Source organism: Peromyscus leucopus, chromosome 10 (genome assembly GCF_004664715.2).
Source record: "Peromyscus leucopus breed LL Stock chromosome 10, UCI_PerLeu_2.1, whole genome shotgun sequence".
NCBI lineage: Eukaryota > Metazoa > Chordata > Mammalia > Rodentia > Cricetidae > Peromyscus > Peromyscus leucopus.
This window is the reverse complement of record NC_051071.1, coordinates 27,879,003-27,902,920: the sequence shown is the minus strand read 5'-3', so window position 1 is coordinate 27,902,920 and position 23,918 is coordinate 27,879,003. Positions and strand designations below refer to the sequence as shown.

Here is a 23,918-nt window from a genome sequence, read left to right as displayed (position 1 = left end):
GTCAATTTTCCTGAAACTCCCTTTGATGACTTATGGGTTGTGGACCTAATAGACCATGCAGGTGGGGAGGGAGCATGGAGGTCAAGAGGCAAGAACTCAAGGAGTGAAAGAATTCAAGAGGAGTATCAAGATTACAGTGTAAGAGACAGCAGTAAAGAGAAAATGTGAACTGTGGCCCTTGGCTAAGTGAATGTTGCCTGGTTCTAGCTGTTTCCAAACCACCACCACCCCTGTTCCTTCTGTATTCCAGAAACTTGTTGCCTTGGAGCTTCCTCGGGTGAACTTGGTTATCCTCCTGGCATTCAGATTAAGGAACCTTTGGCTTCAAAGGTTTTTCCTCACACCACCTCTCCTTCCCTACCTTTCTCTCTCTCTCTCTCTCTCTCTCTCTCTCTCTCTCTCTCTCTCTCTCTCTCTCTCTCTCTCCCTCCCTCCCTCCCTCCCTCCCTCCCTCCCTCCTCTCCTTCCATCCCTCTTTTCCCTTCTTCCCCCTCATTTGGTCTAGCAAATTCTCATCATGGAGACCTCAGCTTTCACCATCACCTCCCCAATAGAGGTATTTTCTGGACCCCAGAGTGTGGGATACTTTGCCTGTTACAGATGTGAGAACCTCTGTCATCCTATCTCAAAAAAGCCATCATGTTTGGTACCTTCTTATTCAATACCTCTCTGCCTGCTATCCCCCATGAGAAGCAATAAGTTTTCTTTTTTACCTTTGGGTCTCTACCTAGCCCAAGTAAGAAGAAGAGGCCAATCACCAGTGAACAAATGAATGTCAAAGCAGGCCCAACTCACTGTGTTGATTGAAATCAGTAGTTCTACCTCTGTAAAGTTTGTTCATTTTTGCCCCCTCTGAAAAGTTAGCTATGAGAGATAAATAGCAGGTGTATCTTTAACCCAATGGTGTTTTTGCATCTAATAATGTGCTTGGTTGATAATAATTGTTCCCTAGTTTTTGAGACAGTGTTTCATGTAGCCCAGTGTGGCTGAAACTCACATTGTAAAAATGATCTTGAACTTCTTATTCTGCTTCCTATTCAACCCCCAAACTGCAGTGAATAAAGCTCTGAGAATAAGTATTTAATAGATAATGAATTATTTTTCCATTTAAATAAAAAGCAATAAACATCACGTATAACCATCTTCTCACTCTTTCAAATGATCTTTAATTCTTCCCTAGAAAACAAGGGGCTTTTATGTGGGACTTGGCTTCTCAACATCCTGAAAACTAAATATGAGCATGAGCTTTTCCATTATAACTTACTTTTCTACATCAGCCTCTTGAGAAACTGTCTCCATACTCATTCTGGATGAAACAGACCAGGAAGGAGACTTGCCTTGCCAATGAGACCAGAACAAATAGAATGAGAACACAGATTTAAGAAAGACGTGTGTGTGGCTTCCTCTCTCTTGTATGCAAAGAGCCTCAAACCCCGGGAAATGAGCCTTGGACAGCCTGCAGAGGGACCAGGGGCAGTGTGGAGAACTGGGGTGCTGGGCTGATTTCTTTCCCTTTAGCAAATGCATAGATGTGGCCATCTTTGGTCATCCAGGTACTCTGCAACTATCAGTCCAGATCCATCTTATGGTTGAAGAACTTCTTTCAAATTTCATATGCAGTAGTCCTAACCCCTAGTATATCAAAATGTGACCTATATAGAGATAAGGTTTTTACAGACATACATTTAAAATGAGGTCATAGTATAAGTCCTGACCCAGATTGACTGGTTCCTTTAAGAAAGGGAAACTGGGCCGGGCGGTGGTGGCGCACGCCTTTAATCCCAGCACTCAGGAGGCAGAGCCAGGAGGATCTCTGTGAGTTCGAGGCCAGCCTGGGCTACCAAGTGAGTTCCAGGAAAGGCGCAAAGCTACACAGAGAAACCCTGTGTCTCAAAAAACCAAAAAAAATAAATAAATAAAAGGGAAATTGGAACAGATGCAGAGAAGAGAGGATGCTGTGTGAAAAGAAAGACAGTCATCTACAGGCTTAGAAGATGCAAGATACACATCTCCCGCTCAACGTGCCCAGGAAGAAACCAAGGATGCTGACACCCTGATCTTGAACTTCCAGCTTCCAGAACTGGGAGACAATTCATTTTTCCTATTGAAGCCACTACTCTTTGTGAGACTCTGGTGGGCAAACCCTAACAAACTTAAACATATCAAGACCAAATTAACTGACTGACTGACCTAACCTACATGACAGTAAACCCATGCACATACCTTGTTTTAAGCCTCAGGTGTAATAAAGGCTCATTGATAAAGTGAATGAATTGCTTGTATTTCTCTAAGCTTCAGTTTTCACAATTGCAAAATGAAATAAAGATGTTCACCTCATTTTATTGGCAAATTAAGTAGGCTGATACCTAAGGCTGCTTAGAGCAAAGTTTGGCTCATAATTAACACTCCATGGGTGCTTATTTTAGTGTTTCCTTCATTAAGTCAAAACCAGAGTTAACACCTTCCAAAAAGAAAGTAAAAATAACCTTCCTAGAATTTATTTTAAATAATTTAGAAATTTATCATAAAATTCAACATCAATAAAATCAATTTAAATAACAGGAAATCATCAAGGACCACAATAATGGGCTCTCAACAAGGTCAGCTTAAATGGACTAAGGTTAAGGAAGAAAGTAATTAAAATCTATTGGGTATTTAATATGTGCTCCAAATATGCTACATGGCTTTACATTATTTTGCTCATCTTTATAATAATTCTGAAATCATGAGAATTATTATAATAGTTATGAGAATTATCTATGAAATGAATGGCAAGGGGCCCAAGATCTCATAGCCAACAGCAAACACAACAAGAATAGGAGCCAACCATTTCTCTTCTGAGTCTTGGTAGTTTCTGAAGAATCCCTGAGGGGTCCATGTGTCTGGGGGTCTTAGGGAGTCATGGCAACACTCAGTCACAAGACAGTTCATGTCCAATAGGCAAAGCTCAATTTTATGCTTGCAGTTACTCAGCAGACTTCTGTCACGGGTTCTGATTATTGTGAAGGGCTGCACAAGAATCTGCATGACTTAATATCAGCTATGAGTAGTAGAACCTCAGCCTCCACACCTTCAAGGCTAGCACTACAACTCACAAAGAGGAAGTCTGACGTGCTACAGAGCCAGACTGCCCAGCTCTGTGGCTGCATTTCTCAGAAAACCAAAACTAACAGGTACATATAAGGAGGTCTCTGCTGTAGGACTCCACTGAGCAGACAGAACATTTTCAACGCCTATCTTGCATGTTACCTGGTTCCTGAATTCTCCAGGATGCGACCATGGAGTCCCCTTCCAGGATCCAGCCATCTCAACGCTGAGCCCTTGACTGAACGCAGGCTAACCAGGTAAACTAAACAGGACAGCCCTGTCTTAACATGTGTCTCATGGTCCTCACTGTCACAGTGGTCATTAGAAAGAGTTTTATCCATTTAAAGAAAACGTTTTCCTGACATGAGAGCTGGGACCTTCCATATTGCATCAAATGAGCAAAATGGAACCAGCTCCTTCAGCCCAGCTTTAAAGACTCCTTCATTTTATTGGGAAAGGAGTCCAGATGGCTACCCACAAAAATGTAAGACTAAGAGTTTTCAGACTATTCTTCCTGAAGCTTGGAACCCACCCCCTCAGCCTATGCTGCTAAAGACAAGAGATGGTCTGTTGCAGGTTTTATAGCCTCCATAAGAGCAGCCCCTAGAAAGACAGCCTCAGCCAAGGGAGCCATTCAAAGGAGAAGCTAACTCCTTCAGCCCTGAGGAAATATACTTTTGTGTTTTCTAAGTTAATACGGTTTTCTTTTGGCTTTGTTGCAGAAGATGTAGGCTTTAGGGTGAGGCTGACACCCTCTTTTCCCAAGACAGAGGAGTGTGGGTTAGATAAAGCAAGGATAAAACGCTTATTCTCCAACGGTGCCTGGAGGCATCTCCTCCAGGTTTTACTCAGAAGGTAGTGACAACAAACTACAATGAGAGAAAAAACGGGAATTGTCATGAAGGTGGAGATGCTGGTTTAAGAAGATAAATATGAATAGAATTTATTGATACTTATTTTATGGTCTTTATGAGTGTCATTTAGCTAAGCCTCTATCTAAATTGTAGCACAGGCCCACTCCCTCTGAAATGGTGTCCTTTGATTTCAGGGCTCAGACAAACTACAGGGAATGGTCATTTGAACACCAGGAAGACAATGGTGGCTCTGGCTAATTGGAGCCACCACATAGAAATCTTTAGAAACCCTCCCAGAGGCCTCACATAAATGCACCCCAGAGAGGCATGAAGGCAGGATGCATTGATTTAACTCAGGCTCCAGCCAGCCATGCTTCCTGCACTAACTCACTTAACTCCCCCACCAGTCTTGAACCTTAGGAATCTTGTTTCCTGGTTCACAGATGGAAGCTTGTGTGGTCCAAGGAGCATGGTCAAGGCTGTTCACACAGCAAGGAATTCAGTAGAGAGAATTCAAACCTAAACATTTTCATCCAAGTGGCTTTAGTGGAAAGTGAGCGGTCTGTCTGTAGCTTTGTGGACTGTGTCCTTGAATCCATTCCCGGATTCTTCTCTGAGCCCAGATGTCTTCATGATGATACTTCTGTTCCCCCGTCCCCAAAGATGCCCTCTCAGATGACTTTGTGAACAAGGCCATTGTAAAGCCAAGGGCTATCACTTTCAGTTCCATTTGGTCAGCTGTGGCCTAAAAATTGGGGGAACCCATTTCTGGTTTGCTTTAATTGAGTCTGGTGTTGCCTATGGAACAACTGTAGAATTTGATGCTGAGTGAGTGGCTCAAGGTCTTAACTCTGCCACTCTGCCAGTTTTACACTATGTTCATCTCTGATCGTCAACTCTTGAATTCTTAGATTCTCTCTCTCTCTCTCTCTCTCTCTCTCTCTCTCTCTCTCTCTCTCTCTCTCTCTCTCTGTCTCTCTCTCTCTCTCTCCCTCTCCCTCTCCCTCTCCCTCTCCCTCTCCCTCTCCCTCTCCCTCTCCCTCTCCCTCTCCCTCTCCCTCTCCCTCTCCCTCTCCCTCTCCTCTCCTCTCCCTCTCCCCTCCCTCTCCTCTTCTCTCTCTCTCTCTCTCTCTCTCTCTCTCGCGCGCGCGCGCGCGCGCGCGCGCGTGTGTGTGTGTGTGTGTGTGTGTGTGTGTGTGTGTGTGTGTTTGTGTGTGTGAGCAGGTCATGGCATGTATGTGGAGGTTAGAAGACAAACGAGTATTTTGGTCATCATCTTCCAACTTTGTTTGAGGCAGTGTCTTGGTTGTTTGTTGCTGCCATGCATTGTTAGCTGTCCCAGAAGTTTTAGGAGATTCTCTCGTCTCTGGTCTCCCCCTACAAGTACTAGGATTATAGTTAGTCACTGCTTCTGAGTTCTGGGGATTTGAACAAAGGCCCATGTACTTCCATGGCAATCGCTTTCAGCTATTGACCCATCTCTCCAGTCCAATTCTTCATCTTTATAGTGGGGCAACATCAGCAAAGACCCAGATTAACAATTATTTAGTCTTGACATTATTCATATTAAGTGAAATATTACACATACTTGACACTTTGTGCATACTCATAATTATTAATATTCAATAAACATTTCCTTTTTTCTCTTCCACTCCCTTTCCTGATACCAAATCAGATCCAACTCCATTCATAAACATTCCACAACTACCATGGAATTTATTAATGTATATCAATGTACAAATATTTCATTAAAAAAAACTCATCAGAGAATAATAATATACCAAAGTTCCATAACCTGGTATGGAACCTTTGAGTACCTGTGTTCTTGTTTCGTGATCTTAACAAATTAATGAAGTATGAAGGGTGAATATTACAACAGCAAAAGATGCTAGAACTGAAATCTCAAGAAGTTTATTTGGGTGAACAGCAAGGTAAACTGAAAATAGAAAGGACTCTGAGATTCCCACCCCCAAACTGGGCATAACTCTAGCATGTGTTTATATGCCTTTGGGTAAGTGGATTAGCCTCTCTGATCTTCACTTATATGCTACTGGTGGTTTGTCATTCTAACACTTGGTAGGTTCCTATGAAGTTGAGAGCAAACTTAGCCATGGTGTCTGACAAAGAAGAGAATAACTCCCAGCAAGTGCGTTAATGGCAGCCACACTGTATCATGCCCAAGTTCAAAGACAGGATAACAGAGTGTGAACTGGAAATATTCTGTTCAGAATATTGCTACATACATAAAACAGTCACATCCTTCACCACATCAACTGCCAAGTTCTATCAGGGGCAGAATTCTGCCAATGTTCACTCAGCCAGGCCCACCATCCCAGCAAGAGAGACAATACGTATCCAAGGAATTAAATTATCAGAGAGATGGTGTAGTACAGTCTGGCTTCCACCTTACAAGACCACCAAGAATGACCTTGAACTTCTGACTTACCTTCCCAGTGCTGAGATTTTAGGCAAGAGCCACACACCCAGTTTTCTGTGGTACTAGAGATCAAACCCAGGGACTTCTGCATGCTAAGCAAGTACTCTTCCAAACAGCCAAATCCCCAGCCCTGCCCTGTCCTGTCTTCCAAATATCAGCAATTTAGACAGCCGTGTGACGGTATGTTGTACCTCAGACAATGACCACTCCCTAGTCCCCATGTTTTATTGGGTGTATTTATCTTACTTCATTCAAGAAAACACCACGGGTCTGACATGCTCCATGTACTGTCCACTTCATACATGAGTCAGAGATAATACCCAGGTCTACCCAAGTTCCAAGCTTCTGTCTTGTACCTAGTACTGAGGCCCCACTGGCTGCATCCAGGGCCGTAGTCATCCATAACTTAAGCATTTATTTAACTTTTAACTAAAAACTGATAACAAAATATAGTTTTTGTATACTTATACAGTAAAAAAGCAACACTGTGATTCATGAATACAATGTGGATGGGCTAAGGAGGTGGCTTAGTTTGTGTTTGCCACACAAGTGTGAGAAACAGATCTGCAGCACCCAAGTAACAGCTGGAGACAAGCCAGATGTGGCAGAGTATGTATGAAATCCCAGTGTTGGAGAGGCAGAGACAGCAGGATCCCCGGGGCTTGTTGGCTACTAACCTTCCTGAATCTAATGAGCTCCTGAGTCAGTGAGAGACCTGATCCCAAAACATAAAGTGAAGAGCAACTGGGGATGACATATAAAATCAGCTTCTGACGCCTGCATACACACAGAAAGAAAGAGAGAGAGAGAACACTTAATATAAAACAATGTTGACTAATTAAAACCACCCCTAGTCCTTGCTTTTGTGGCTAGAGCAGTTGACACTCCCTCTGTTGGTGACTGTGAAACACACAGCACATTAGTTACCATATCCATGGTGCTACATATATATCTCTAAGAAAAAACCTCTCCCTCCCCATCTATTGAGGTGATGGGCCCTTATCATTACTTTCTGTGAAACTAAACAATGGCTTTGGAATTCCCAGATATAGGATCCAAGAGGTTGTTCAGCAGGTAAAGGTGCTTACCTTCAAACCTAAAGACCTGAGTTCGATCCCTGGTAATCACATGGTGAAATCAGAGAACTATATTCACATATACAAACATACATAAAAAATTTTTATTATAATGAACTCTTAGGCCTGGCAGTTGTAGTGCACACCATAAATCTCAGCACTCTGGAGGCCGAGGCAGGTAGGTCTCTGTGAGTTGGAGGCCAGCCTGGACTACAGAGTGAGTTCTAGGACAGCAAAACTGTTACACAGAGAAACCCTATTTCAAGAAAGGAAAAAAAAAAACAGCCATTAGATGTAGGCCACTGGTATTTGCAAAGTATATGTTTTAAATGTTTTTGGTAATAATCAAAATTTTGCTTTCCAAATGCCTGAACACAAGAAATGGTAATTCACTGTGTTTGGATTTCAATACCATTTGCTTGTGATTTGTCTACATTCTCTGATGAACTTATTTTCAGATGAAGTTAAGGCTAGCCCCAAGCCCATCACCATCTCTGAGAGGGTGAACCACCATAGACACCCTAGTGATTGGCATCTTTTCATCAGCTCTGATTGCCAGAGACTCACTTCCCCCAGGACTAGGACACTTGGCACTGATGGAGCTCAAGCCAGCACACCACTCTGGCACTGTGGCTTGTACGGCCACCTGGGATGTTCACATATGCTGAGTTGTAGTTTGGGATTGGTAGAGTGTTTATTCCCAGAAGCTGTCCTTATAGGAAACCATGTTACTGCTCAGAAGTCACAGGTAGGCACAGCATCAAAACTGCCATTGCAAGAGGGGGTTTGCTGAGCTATTGATGGAATGATGCCCTAACAGGCACTGGGAGCCATCTGTCCCACAACAATTAGCAGATGCTTAGAGACCACAGGTGTTAAAGGTCCTCCTCACTTACAAACAGGACCTGGATCTCCTGATGAACTCCATCTCTGAGCACTCCGCATAGAACATCTTTCCGTTCCCCCTCCTCCAACTCGTTCTCTATTTCTGTCTCCAATTCCCTCTCCACTACCCACCCACCTTTGGGGAAAGTAATGCCTGGATTTCAATCCAGACTCTTACTTCTCAGGAGTAAGATTTTAGGCTTGTTATTTAACCTCTCAAGACCTAAATTTGTCCTTTATATAATGGATTTGTTGTGCCTACCTTTTGGTTTTGTGGTGAAAAACAAAATGTAGTATTTAAAAATTCATTTCTGATGCCTAGTAATTATTAACACAAAGGGCTTAATTAAATTATTATTAATGGGTATTGCTATTACCTGATTTATTTTATATCTAGATCAGTGTTTCTCAATCTATGAGTCATGACCCCATTGGGGGTGGAATGATCCTTTCACAGGGCTCACCTAAAACAATCAGGAAACACAGATATTTACCTTAAAATTCATAATAATAACAAAATTGCAGTTATGAAGTAGCAATGAAAATAATTTTATGGTTAGGGTCACCACAAGATGAGGAACTGTATTAAGGGTCAAAGCATCAGGAAAGTTGAGAGCCACAGCCTTAGACAATCCTTTGTTTTTCTTGTTCAGAATTTTTACCTAAAGAAATTCTATAGACTTCAATGGAGCCCAAGCCTCTGCAGGGCACTATTTTAAGGTAATTTCTATAAAAAGCTAATCTCATCACATTCATATTTATTTTTATCATTCATCTGTCAAAGATGTGGTGGTGTCTTAAAATTCCTCAGAAGTACTGACCCTTTTGAAAATTTTTAAACTGGGTGTACAGCATATGATTTCCTTTAGAATTTTTTCCTTGCTAGCATCAAGGAATATCAGAATCCTTGTCTCATTGATACAAAGATGTGAGTCAATATTTATTATCCACTATCCTAACACAACAATCTAAAGTCTACTCACAGGACTGGAGGGGTAGCTCAGTAGCTAAGTTTTTCTCTGTGTAGCTTTGTGCCTTCCTGGGACTCACTTGGTAGCCCAGGCTGGCCTCGAACTCACAGAGATCCACCTGCCTCTGCCTCCCGAGTGCTGGGATTAAAGTCGTGCGCCACCACCGCCCAGCTAAGAATACTTTCTATGAAGGCATAAGGACCCAAGTTTGGATCCCAGCACCAGTGTAAAAGAAAAAAAAATGGCTGAGCTTGGGCTTGAACCCTCACACTGTGGAGTTGGAGATAGAAAGATCACTGGGACTTTCAGGATGATAGCATAGCTCCGGGTTCATTGACGACCCTGTCTCCAGGGAACAAAATGGAGTGTGATAGAGCAAGATATTCAACCTCTTCCTCTGGCATTTGCATACATACATGAACAAATACCAGAGAAAGGCAGGATGGGGACCACTCTTCCTTGGTTTTCAGAATAACCCCATTAGCCAAGAAGGGCAAGCGCTTGTGTCCCATTTTTCATATTAGGGAAACTGAGACTTAAGCTGCACAATTTAGCATCCCTGAGCTCAGAGATTTCCCTACATCTTGTTAGGTAGGTGAACCTGAATAAAAGAAGGGATTAAAAAAAAAAGTTAATCATGCTTCAGGAAGTTGAATTCCAAAGCTGGGTTTCAAATGTGCTTCAAGTCACAGATGAAGGACTGAGCTCATCGGCGCTCACACTGTGCAGTTTGTATACAAGGCAGATATGGTTCCAGAGGGCTCTCACTGAAAAGGAAAATGACAGAATTGCTCAGTATTGCAAAATCTGGGTCATTTGGATTGCTGCCGTACAATGGAATCTTACTTAAATAGAATGTCTTATATGCATTTCTGGTATGCAGCAAATGGCACTGTTATTGTCGTCTATTATTATTATTGTAAGTTGCATATTCCTAGTCCATTACTGATTAAATTACCCAAACTTTTGTGCTTCTTCTTTGGATTTTAAGCTTTTTGCAAACGTCTTTCAGATTTTTCTTGTGAAACAATGATGCAGAAGAACAACTAGCAGACAGCAGGTGCTTAATAAATGACTTTGACAAAATGGCAGGACGTTCATCTTCAATGGTTAGCTATCACTGAGGGAAGCGTCTCCTTTCCAAGCCCTGCCTGAAAATTATGGCATACAAACAGTAATCCTTGCATCTTAGTTTCTCTTCTTTTCCAAAAAAAAAAAAAATTGCCTTTAATATCACCAAGTGAAACAATTAATTAATTAGTTAATAGAAAAATAAGTCATGGTTGGAGAGATTCCCAATTAATGTAGACCTAGCAGTTTCACCTCTGGTTGGTAGGATTCTGGCACCATTTATGAGGCCCTAATGAAAATGGGGTGAGATAAGACAAATCTTCAAACAAAAATAAGAAAGAATTTCATTAAGATGTAGGTAGACTGTAGCAAGTATACTATGCAAGAATCCACCAAGAGAATGAAAATGGAAGGCATATGATTGATAGTTGACTGATTGATAGATAATAGAGATAGATGGGAGACAAATACACAGATGATAGATAACAAATAGATGATAAGGTAGGCAGATAGATAGATGATAGATAGTACATAGATAGATGATAAAGAAAGAGAAATTGATTGATAGATGATAGATGATTGATATAGGTAGATAGAAGATAGATGATAGATACATACACAGATGATAGATAGATAGATAGATAGATAGATAGATAGATAGATAGATAGATGATAAAGAGAGATTGATAGATACATGCATACATAGATAATAGATAGATAGATAGATAGATAGATAGATAGATAGATAGATAGATAGATAGATAGATAGATAGGTAGATACATACATACATACATACATACATACATGCATGCATACATACACAGATACATAATAGAGAGAGATGGTAGATAAATAGATGTATTTAAGTAAAAAACTTAAATAACATAAACAGAAGTTTGATGAGAATAGGAGGAAAAGAAAAACTGAAAAAAAGGAAAGACAGAAAAAAGAATCATAATACAAATTAAGTGAATGAAAAGAAGAGAAAACAAAGAGTGAGCTTGCTACACAATAAAGAGGAAGATGTGGTCGCTGCTGTAGGGATTGTTCCTACTGAATCAGACCACAGAAAAGAAAATGGAAATGGCTCTTGAAATCAAGATGCCCTAAGAGTGATAAATTCCAAACCAATTGCAGATTGCATCCATGTGTTAGAGGCCCCCTTAAAATCTTTCGAAAAGAACAAATAGATGCCCTCTCATGCTTCCCTGAGATGCTTGAGGGCAGTGACTTGTTATCAAGACAGTTGCAAAATCATTTTTAAAAATATTCTCATGCTTAATAGCAGAAAAACTAGGAAAAAGGAATTCTCCTAGATTTCTCAAAACAATTCATAATAATAATCCATTTGACTTTCAATATCTCCACTCATTAGAAATTCAATCAAATGAGATGTTATATTTAATTAAATTTAGCTGATTGCCCTGGCCAGGGTTAGAATTAGAAACCCAATCAGCAATCATTCTCCTCTGAATATGAACATCTCTAAATTGTGAATTCCTAATTTTTTGATATGAAAATAGAAGAAAATTACACAGAATTCTGAATTGTGGGCAAATTAATAAGTGTCTGCATCTGAGAAATCCTAGTTTCAATATGTTTACTTGAAGTTGCATGTATGAGTCTCCCCCTCTCCCCGCTTCCTTTCTCTCTATCTTTCTGTCTCCCCCACTCCAACTCAGTCACTCTCTCCCCTCTTATTTCAAATATACATGCACTGCTTCTCCCTCAACCCCATCTTCCTGTTCTGGGTATGGCTGTGGAGAGGTGTCAGTCGTCTCTTATAGGTATTTCACACAGACCTTATGTTACCGCCTTGACCCAGTTTGGGATGAGCAGCTTTCCAGCCGGTGCTCACATTGTCTCAGCAACTTGAGGTTTGCTTTTGGCTATTTTCTATATCTGATCAGGTACATTGTCATTAGAATGATGTTTCTTAAACTTTCAAAGAAGCAGAGGTTCGTATTTTTATAAACTTTATCTTCTGGGAATAAATGAGAAATATTTGAAAGCAAAAAAAAATTATGTACTGTAAAGCATGTTTTCCCTTCCCTTCATGAAATATTAATTTTTACCAGGGAAAGTATAGGAGAGCTGTCTGTGATAAAATGCATCTCTCTAGCTGCTTGGCAGCACTGGCACATTCCCAAAGGACAGCAAGAATTCTCAAGGATGACAAGGAAATGCGATTTTGTTGGACTACATATTTTCAATTGTTTAAACTGCTTATGGTACCATAAGGGTATTAATTATTTCTGGATTAAGACTCACATCAAAATCCCATCCACTTATACAGCAAGTCTTTGCTTCCTAACCCATTCTTTGGGACACCAGGCGGACTTTAAGTTCAGAAACAGACATCCTGATGTTAATACACAGCTTTATAGCATGTCCTGGAAATCTAACACATGCTTCTAGAATAGAACCGACTAATGGCTGATACCCATCAAATTCCTTGTGTTTCTAAAGTTCCAACCCGCAAAGTAACTATGTAATGAGATATAATCACAGAGACCATCATATCTCAAACTGTAAGATTGGCTGGCCTAACTGATCATAGAGACAGAATTCTCTTTGCTCCCAGAACTGAGCATCTCTTTGCCATGACCTTTATCCTGCCTTGAGGGCAAGTAAGTGACCCCCTTTCCCTTAAATCCCTTCCTTTTCCTCATTTAACCTTGCTTCTATTTTTATATATGCATGCATAATATATTATATACATATGTATGTATACATAATGTGCTGATTAGCTTTTGTCAGCTTGACACAAACTAGAGTCACCTGAAAAGGGGGAACCCCAGCTGAGGAACTGTCTCCATCAAATTGGCCTCTAGGCATGTCTGTGGGGCATTCTCTTGATTGACGTTTGATGTGAGAGAACCCAGGCCTCCGGACAGGCAGTCCTGGGTGGTATAAAAAAGCAAGCTGAGCAAGCCATGTAGCTCAAGCCTCCTCCAGGGCCTGTGCTTCATTCAGTTCCTACCTCCAGGTTCCTGCCTTGAGTCCTTGCCTTGACTTCTCTCAGTGATAAACTATAACCTGTAACCAAATAAACCTTTTCCTCCCCAAGTTTGTTTGGGGCCAGGTTTTTAAAAAGGTGAAGTAAGACAATATATTATTTTGTTCCACACTGTTGCTTTGGCTCTGAATTGCATGGGCTATTTGAAGTCTTCTGTGCTTCTGTATGAATTTCAGAATTGTCTTTCCATTTATCCAGCTATAATTGGAATTGATAGAGAGTACATGGAAGCTGTCAGTCATATTTGGTAATATGCCATTTTCACAATATTAATTCTTCTGATCTATGAGCCTGGGAGCTTCTAGTGTCTTCAGTTTCCTTCTTCAGTATTTAAAATCTTCATCAGAAGACCTTTCACTCCTGTGGTTAGGTTTATTTCTAAGTAATTTTTAATCTATTCTAGATGGAACAGTTTTCCGGGTTTCTTTCTCAGACATGTTTGAACTTGTATATGGGAAAGCTACTAAATTTTTTGTTGGCTTGTAACCTGTTTATCAGTTCTGGGTTTTCTGGTGGAGTCGTCAGGGTGTCATAAGAACAGGATGATGTGATCTACAAATAGTCATAATTCCACTTCTTCCTTTCCCATCTGTATCTTTTGTTTGTTTTTTTCTATCTTATTGTTATGCTAAAATTTCAAGTGCTGTATGAGTAAGGATGGAAAGAGTGGACACTTTGTTCTAATTCCTCAATTTAGGTGTCAGAAACATGTATTGGAAGGAAGAAAGCTAATGGGACTCTACTACTGAAAATAAAATCATAGATTTCTAATCCAAAGTAAAGGATGATCAGATCCTGGCTCCACTGTACAGGCTTTAGACTTTCAGATATGTCCAACCTACCAGCCCCTGAGGCCACATGTGGCTATGAATATATCCCAAGCAAAATCATGAAATTAAAACATTTTGAATTTGTGTGGCTTTATTTTCTGTTCTTCTCTTTCATTTTTATTAGTTCTTTGAAAGTTTCATACAATGTATTTTGATCATATTCCCTCTCTCCAAATTGTTCTTATGTCCACTCCCCTTTACAATCCACTTAACTTGGTGTCCTGATTTAGTCCAATGTGTGCTGTTCATATACTCTTGGGTGTGTGGATCATCCACTGAAGCGTGGTCAACCTACCCACTAGAGTATCTGGGGTAGTCTGCAGCCATACCATCTGAGCATCCAGAGCTCATCTGAAATATCTGGGGGCATTTAGACTACCGTCATACATAAGACTGCTGCTCAGAACAACCCAAGTGGACTTTTCAGGGCACGCTACATTTTACAGCCCAGGCAGATCCAAAGGGCTGACAGAGAACCTGTGGTTATAGAACCAGTGTCTATGAGCATGGGGTATACACTCCACATTTCTGGAGACTCCAACCTGGAAGCAATACAATGCATTTCATTCATCTTCAAGTTCAAACGCTTGGTGCTTTGCACATCTGTTAGTTTTTAGCTTTGCCCCCTTTCCACTCTGTTCTGGTTCATTTATTTTAGGTGAGTTCTCCTGTCTTTTTTTTTTTTTTTTTTTTTTTTTGTCTTGGATCTGTGCTCAGAGAAAAGCCAACTGCAGTAGCAACTCTGATCTTTTAATGACAGACCCAGTGTGAGCTTCAATAAAGAACACGTGGGCAATCACTTCTGTCACGGCCATCACCTGTCAACTTCATAAACACCCTAAGTAATCACTAGTGTACTGCCACCATGTCACAGAAAAACAAATAAAGGCGCGAAACAAGCCAATAGCTGCCCCAAAGCACAGCCAAAGCGTCAGGACCAAATGGGTTTCAAATACCAGGTATGTGTGTACCCTGCAAAACCAGATACTAACACATGTGAATGTCAGTTTGTCTTTGTATCGAATAAAGATGATTACGCGAATTCAGTGAGTCACTGTGACATAAGATGTGAATAGCATCAGTCTGTTCGGTTATCTTTGCAAAAATACATGTCTTTTCTTCTACTCTGTATTATCTTCATAAAACTGGCAGACATGCAATTCTAACTGAACCCCTTACCACATCCTTTAAAAAAAGGAAATCTGATAAGAGCATTGTGTTCTCAGAAAAGCACAGGACAGTCTGGGTGGAGCAGAGAGCTGTGGCCTTGTCGTGAGGCTGCCTTGCCGAGGTCCTGCTGCTTGGCTGACTCAGGCTCCGCTGACTCACTCAGAGCCTAAATTTTAATTTTTACAGTGCCAAAAGAGTTTGGCTCACTTAAAAATAAATACTTTAAAACACTGCACAATATACAGCTCACATATCTCAAAAAAAATCACTAATAGAATAACATAAACTTTCCCTAATATTTTAAAATACAAATGAGACAGATCAAAAAAAGTATAAAGGTTTACATAGAGGCAGCCAAGATTCCCTTCAGCCTCCCTGCTGTCCTCTGTGGTAGCTGTTCCGCAGAGACCTCTGCAATTTTGTTCCACAAGAAGCTCCATTGGAGAAGACAATAAAATGCAAGAAATATAATAACATACCTCTAACATTTGAAAGCCATTCTTGTCATCAAATTTGGATGGATTATAGTTTTTAAGGGAACTGTTTTGTGGAATCTTTGAGCTAAAAGAGACTTATTTGGCCCAATTTCTTACTCCAGATGAAGAAAATGAGACCAAACAAGCTCTCATGCTCTGGGCAGAGCTTCACTGCAGATGGCAGAGTCATGACTGGTCAACTTCCCACCTTACCGATGTGAGGAAGCCTTGGGAAGAAGTGGCCTGTGTCTCAGGGCTGTATCTACCTAAGACCTGGCTAAGAGCCAGGCATACATGGAATCCTCTGCAGAAAACATGATTCTACTTTAGTACCACCAAATATATACAAAGGAACAAAGTGACTGTATAAGAAAGTCCTTTTATGCTTCAGGGTCGACCATTTTTCCTATTTAACCATAATCATATAACTTACATTCATTAGATATTAATATCTTAAATTGATATTAATAAGCCCACATGCCAAAATATAACATAACAAAATATTACATGGTAACATATAAAATACATCATGATGTTGATGTTGATATAGCTTGCTAACCTTATTACATCAATAGTGTTACATCCATACTTCATTGTATTTTATAGTTTCTAAGACAACTTCATGTGCATTAGTTTTACACTTAACTTCATGGTTTAAAACCACAATACTGATGCCACCACTTCTAAGTGACAAGAGGCTAAGTTCTCCACCAAGACCTCATGTCTAGATGGTCACAGCTCTTACTCTTTCCTTGGCCTGGGACTTACAAATTGTTTGTCTCACTGATATGGTTTGAATCCTCTTCACCTCCATGGAGGAGATGACTTCTAGAGGGGATCATGAACAAGACACATTGCCCTGTTCAAAGAGTCACAAGTGAACAGGAGCCTAACAACAGCTCTTTCCTTGCTGTCAGTGACAGACCTGAGGCATGAGAGGTCAGGTGTGGCATGAAGCAATACACAGGTGTCAGAGGACCCGAGCCCAGTTCAAGTTCCTCTATAACTTTTCTGCAGCTACGGCTCCACGATCACATAGATCAAACATGAATCCCACCTTCGGAGATGAACTGTTCTTGCCATTCATAATGTGTGATCTCCTCAAGTTCTTCTCCATGCAGTGCCAATATGAACTCTGTGGTGGCCTACCTGTCTATGCAAAACCCATATGGCACTCTACGAAATCTAAGGCCTGTGTACATTGGCCTGGAGAATACCTTCTGATCTCTGAGCCTGGAAGAACCAGACTTCTTTGGCTAGTTTTGGATGTAGCTCCAGCTTCAGCTGCCGTGTGAAGAGCCGTCTCCTTCCTTATGGTACAGTTGGTACCTGTTGTGCTCTGTCTTGAATGTGTCTATCTTTACAATGCACTTTTGACCACCATCGTCTACATACAAGGGTGAAGAAAGTGCAATTGCTTTAGAAGCCTCTTGCAGGCAGGGGTTGGGTCTCACTGGGTACAGTATTTACACAGAGCCTTTAGTCCACAGTGGTTGGATACGTGGAGGGTTAAATAGATGGGCAGAGGGACAGAAGAGCCAATTTAAGGTGTATGAGACTTGGTTATGTGCAATGTGATAACACATTTGGAACCAGAATTTCTGAAGTGGGCCCTTATTGTAGACAGGTATACATAGGCAAGGGAAGTCAACTTCTGCGGGCTTAATTTTCAAGCTATGAGATCCCCCTTCTGCCCTGTCCCACTTCCCTGGAGCCCCAGGGGTCTGATAGGCATGTATCTTACCAATAGTTCCTCACTCCTGGATTCTTCTTGACGTTAGACAATGGATGACAGCAGCAGATGGTCCAGAGTAGGAGGACCATGAGATGGCTATTTCCATCCCACCCTCTGCTGCTCCCTCCTGAAGCTGCCTCAGTTGAAGCCATCAGTCACTCCTCCACTCAGTCTCTGAATCCCAATCACCACTCCCTCCCTTCACCCTTTCGGGTACAATGACAGCACCCCCTTTCTACCACCCCCAGGCACCCCACCATCTTTTGTGTCCCACCTGCTCACAACTTCCAAAGGATCACATTACACTATTCTCAAATTATCTACTATGAGGATTCTGTTTCCTGATGGACCTCCAGAAACTACAGTGAACTATCCGTTATAACTCTCAGACTCTTTGAACAAATTAAACCTGGTCATTGATGTAAAGCACTTACTGTATGTGCCCAGAGTCTCTGCTGCTAATTTATATGGTAAATGGAGCTAATGACCGCTCTGCTGAGGGTGAATACTGGGCTCAAATAAAATGTGGTGGCTGATGCAAAGTGGTATACAAATGAAACTTCCAGTAAATATTTTATGGAAAAGTCCCAGGGAAATGAAAAGCATCCTTCCTCCAGCCTGCTTTGGCAAGTCCGTGGACTGCTCGGAGCAGAGCCAATAGAGCCTGCGCTAACGCTTCCTAGGTGCCCAGGGGAAGCACACAATTGCACGCAAGGGAAAACCAGACTCAGTGCGTGTTTGCTCAGCTCCCCAGGGCAGATGGGATGAATGCTGACAGAAGGAGGACAGCAGGTCGGGGGAGGGGGAGCCCCCTCCCCCACCCTGGGCCAGAAATAAACCAATTTTTTGACCTACATTGATTTGCTTCCTCTAGGCCAGCACCTGCCTCAAATCCTCCTAAGAAGCAGTGGTAGCATGTTCAAGAGAACTAAACGTGATGCTAAGGTCCAGTAACGAGTTTGTTTTTGTCTCCACAGGCTGAGTTGAAGATTCCTCTCATTTGCCAGATGCCAAGGACAATGAACAACCAGTAAGTACCAGACAGCACTTACTGAAACTTCTATTTCTCCAGCAGTGGATCTCAACCTTCCTAATGCTGTGACCCTTTAACACAGTTCCTCATGTTGTGGTGACCCCCGACCATAAAATTATTGTTAATGCATAACTGTAATTTTGCTACTGTTATGAATATCTGATACACCACCTTGAAAGGGTCTGGAACCACAGGTTAAGAACTGCTGTTCTAGAGGAAACAGGAACCACCAGATGGATGACGCCTCAATAGTGCCACCAAACCCCACTGGGAAGGGGATTTCCTGAGAGACGGGGTTGCTGTGTGCTTGGGTGTCCAGTGGCAGCGTTTCTGTGCACAGGCCACTTGTTCTGGCCTAGCATGGGTGTGCAGCTAGAACAGGACGAAGAAGTCCAGGATTAAGACACTGGCCACTCATGCAGAAATAACAAGAGTCACCTGCAGTCACTGTGTGATGGGTACAAATAAAAGCCCAGTGATTCCCATGGAAAAAATTCAGCTTTCTCTGTAAACAAAGCAGGAATAAATGATGTGATTGGTTTAGGATAACCAACTGTGTATAGAAAAAAAAATCATGGCTCATGTCTGTGAATATAGGAAGTAAGTAGGAGGAATTCTTAAGGAATTTTATAATGCAAAAATAATACCTCCGATGGGAGAAAATTGATGTGCTATGATATTTAATGTGGGCTGTCAGTTGGGTTGGACTAAGAAAAGTAAAGGCGTTAGTGAAGCGCGCCTTTGGCCATGTCTATGATGCAGTCTCTAGAGACAGCTAGATCTTGAGGGCTCCAGCCTAATGAATGGATCAATCCCTTGATGGATCCATAAATATGATTGGCAGTACTGGGAGGTGGTAAAAATTAGGAGGTGGGGGCTACTCAGAGGAAGTGGGTCCCTGAGGGAGTGTCTCTACTGGCATCTTCCTACATTTCCTCTCTGTTTCCTAACCACCATGGTGTGGAGTCTGACGTGCCATGCCTTATCCACCTTGATGACCCGGCATATGTGAAGCCATGAACAGAGTAGATTTTCCCTCTCTTTAACTGTTTCCGCCAAATATGTTGTCACAGTGCTGTGGGAAATGATGAACGTAGGAACTAACTCTGAACTCCGTTCACTCCGCTATTTATTGACCTTATCCGCTTTGTGACTTGGTTACACTCGGCTCTGGTGCGAACTGAGAAGTGGGTTGATGGCACAGAGAGAATGTGCTAACTAACGTCAGCTGTGTCTTTCAGTCCTTGCCCTATCTCTTCACAGCTGTGTGATCTTGGGGGTGTTACTTAACTCGGTGGATGGCTAAGAAATTCCAGAGCCTTCTGGAAAAGGCAGGATATGATTTAGAAGGGAAAGAACAATTTGGTTCTCAGTGGCTGAGTGCCTGGAGGAGCTCTTGGGTGGCACACAGAAATGGAAAATGGTTTTGTTTGGCAAATGGGTGCTGGGTTATAACGCAGGGAGTGGGGGTAGCTGTAAACCAAGAGAAAGGCTCTGGTAACGTGAGCCCCCACATACTTCCATGGAGGTCAGCATTGGGCAGCCTAACCTCTAGCCCACAGGATGAGGGAGCTGTCTCTCCATCCTGGACCCTTATTCTCACTGCAGAGGAACGAGCGGGGAACTCCCTGAAACACAGTCCCCTGATGGGCTTTTTCCTGGACCACAGTTCAGTTTAGAGCATCTCTGCTATCTTTCTTCTCTGCGAGTGCAGCAGCCACATCCTCATCGCATCCTGAGTTTCTCTGAACTTTGGTGTCAAGAGTGTAACAGTGGAAGTCCAGTCTGCCCCAGTGAGAATAGGAAGGCTGAGGAAGGAAGGTAGGGCTGCTGCCAGCTGAACCATCTGTGGCTTCACTAAAGGGGATGAGTTCTCCGACCCTAAACTATGATCTGGGATAAATATAGCCAAGTGCAGTTTTGTGTATTGCATGGACTTTAGAGATTTGTTTTGAAGGGATAAACCACACAGCAGGTGCCCAAGGTCTGTCATAAAAACTGCCCCGATCAGACAACAGAAATCTATTCTTCCATAGTTCTGAAGGGCACAAGTTCAAAGAGAGATGTTGGCAGAGTGGAGCTGGATCTGCAAGGCCTAATGGCAGGTCCTCTCTGTGTCCCCTAGCTTCTGTGGACCCCCATTATTCCTTGTCTTGGAATTGCATTGCTCTGATCTCATCTTTTACTCTTTTTTATTTTAATTTTACCTACCAACCACAGGTCCCCCACTCTTCCCTCCTCCCACCTCCAGCCTTGATCTGCTTAAGGGGCCCCCTGGCAGTAGGATCAGGATCCATCCCTGGTGCATGAGCTGGCTTTTTGGAGCCCACTACCTGGGGTGGGACACCTTGCACAGCCTTGATGCAGGGAGAGGGGCTTGGACCTGCCTCTACTGAATGAACCAGGCTCTGCTAACTCCCCATGGGAGGCCTTACCTTATCAGAGGAGGGAATGTGTGGCCAAGCTCCAGGAGTCCAGTCAAAGAGAGAGAAGAGGGATTCTATGAGAAAGGGGCATCAAGATAATGAATGGGAAACCTACAGAGACATCCAAACCAAGCTAGTGGGAACCCATGAACTTTAGACCAACAGCTGTGGAGCCTCCACAGTACTGGACTAGGTAGGCCCTCTGCACAAGCGAGACAGTTGTATAGCTTGATCTCATCCTATGGCATTCTCCTCCTCTCCTGCTTGTCTCAAATCTCCCTCACATTTGCTATTTAATTTATGATTTACCTGGATTAATCCAAAATTATTTCATATCAAAATCTTCAGTGACATCTACAAGGACCCTTTCTCCAGATAAGGGCACACTCAGAAGTGTGTATGAGAATGTGTTTCAGAATCTTTTGCCAACCAATGTTATAGAAGGCTTTATTCTCAGACCCATGTTCCTTTTTGGGAACAATGTAGAATTTTTTTGGCAATTCCTGGGAAATTAGTTGTAAGTGCCCATCTAACTGGTAATTGAGATTCTCTCCCCTTGATCTCTGATTCCACCCTGTGATGATGCCTTCTCTATTGAGAGAGGTACCAGGCTTTCATCTAGGCCACCAACCAGCTCCCAAATCATAACACAGAGACTCAGTTATGAATGTCCGGCTTTACCTTAGCTATTATTTTAATCTGTTTCACTTCATCTAAGTTTTGCCTCATGATTTTTTACCCTTCTTTCTTTCTGTATATCTTACCTTCCTGCTGTCTCCATGTCTGGCTGATGGTTGCTTGGCTTCTGGTCCCCCTATCTCTCTCCCTCCCTCTCTCTCCTAGATTTCTTCTCCTACTTATTCTCTCTGCTCACCAGTACCTCCTATCCCTCTCCTGCCAAGCAATCTGCCGTTCAGCTTTTTATTAGACCAATCAGGTGCTTTAGGCAGGCAGGGTGAAACAGCAACACATTTTTACATAATTAAACACAGATCCTTACATTGTCAAACAAATGCAGCATAAGCAAATGTAGCACACCTTTACACAGTTAAAGTAATATTCCACAGCATGAACAAATGTAACACATCTTTACATATTTAAATATTCCATAACAGAGAGGAGAGTTCATTTCTCTCAAGTAGGATTTTAGTTGTTTGGTTTTGGTTGGAGGCCTACCATCTTGGCAATGGCTTTTTAAAAATACTTTCTAAAGTGTATCTTAATGGTTTCTACTTTAAAGTACCCTGGATATAAAGCTGACTATAGCTAGCTACATGAGAGGATACTGCCACGGCTTCATATGCACTGGTTTTCTGCTCTGGGGATTATTTCATCTGGAGCCACCCATTCACCCATTTGCCTATCCTACACCTCAACAGTAGGAACCTGCTTTGCCAGGTCCTCAGAATCCAAAGGATATGGGTCCTCATCAATGCAAATTTGTCTTTGCTCTGCCTTCTTCAGTACTCTCAGATCAGCTAGTTCATGTCAAATTGCTGCAGGTCAGTCGTGAGACAAAAAGAGAACACTAAAAGAACACCACATACACAGAGGGGGGGAGGGAGGGAGGGAGGGAAAGGGAGAGGGAGAGAGAGAGAAAGAGGGATGAGAAAATGCATACAGTAGCATTACATAAATGAAAGCTGCTAAAATGTCTCTGTTGTGCTCTGTGCTGTTCTCTCCACCCGGGGTTTCCTGACCAACTGTTTAGGGTTTCCTGATGTGTAGGATTCTGTCACGCTAACCACAGACTGTCAGTATTATCATCACCCTGGAGCCTAGAAGAAATACGGGATCCAGGCACAAGCCAAGTATCCTGAATGAGAATCTGGGCTTTTACAGACTACAGAAGGGCTGTGCTAGGCTGCAGTTCCAAGCCCCATTTCCTTCTGGCGTCCTGGAGAAGTAACTGTAGCGGTCACCAAGGTGTAGCCAGAGGATGCAGCCACACATCTGAGGGAATGCAGTTTGAAACTGCAGAACCCTGTGCCCCACACAGAGATCTGTGCTGTGCTTGCCTGTGGCTCCCCCCACCTCCCCGAGGGATGGGGAACCCCATGCTTAATCATTAACCTGGTTAACTCCAGATGGCAGATTCTAAACAATCCCCACGTCCTTCTGCAGGCCAAAGAAATCAGATCACCAATGTGTGTTTGGACTCATGATGCCTCAACCTGAAATTCTTTACAAGTCTGTAACTGAATTCTAAATGACCTTTGAGGCTGGGACCTAATTCCTCACACTCTGTGTTGGGTTGCTACAAGAAAATGCCTCAGCTGGGTAACTCATAAACAACAGAAACATGCTCTTCACAGTTCTGCACCCTGGAAAGTCCCAGTACAAGGTGCAGGCGAGTTTGCTCTCCAGTGAAGATCTGCTTCCTCTCTCATAGCTGGCATCTCTTTGCTGTGTTCTTACGTGGGAAACAGGACAGGAAGAGTGTTCTGGGGTCTCTCTTGTGGAGGCATAAATGCTACTCAGGAGCTCCACCACTGTGGCCTCATGACTTCCCCAAAGTCCCATCCTTTACCACTATCACCTTGAAGATTAGGTTTTTAACCTGTGGATTTGGAGGAACACAGTTAAATCATTAGGGGACGTCTCAGTAGACACTTTTATAGTGAATGAATGAATGAATAAATGAATGAATGAATGAATACAAATGAATGGGTGATAGAGAAGTAGGCACTATTCACATAGACACAGGTAAATATTTCACCTTCCTGCATATTGCACAGCTACATACACTCACACATTTCACATAGGTGCAGATATATGCCACACAGGTATCTGCCATATCTTTCTATACAGTTCCATGAGTCGATTCAAAGCATCTGTTCACCATGA

At 42.3% G+C, this 23,918-nt stretch overlaps 1 protein-coding gene across 2 annotated transcripts in view; it reads left to right on the top strand.

The window, feature by feature from the left end:
* The first annotated feature begins 3,167 nt into the window (after window positions 1-3,167).
* Window positions 3,168-23,918, top strand: part of Clnk (cytokine dependent hematopoietic cell linker) — a 168,372-nt gene continuing 147,621 nt past the window's right edge. The window contains exons 1-2 of one of the 2 annotated variants that reach the window (XM_037209001.1): window positions 3,168-3,344; window positions 18,590-18,642. In XM_037209001.1, coding sequence (XP_037064896.1) covers window positions 18,620-18,642 — 23 coding nt within the window. In that variant the 5' untranslated portion in view covers window positions 3,168-3,344; window positions 18,590-18,619. Of the gene's footprint in view, window positions 3,345-18,288; window positions 18,643-23,918 lie in introns of those variants that run through there. The other variant, XM_028891569.2, reaches the window with a different exon arrangement.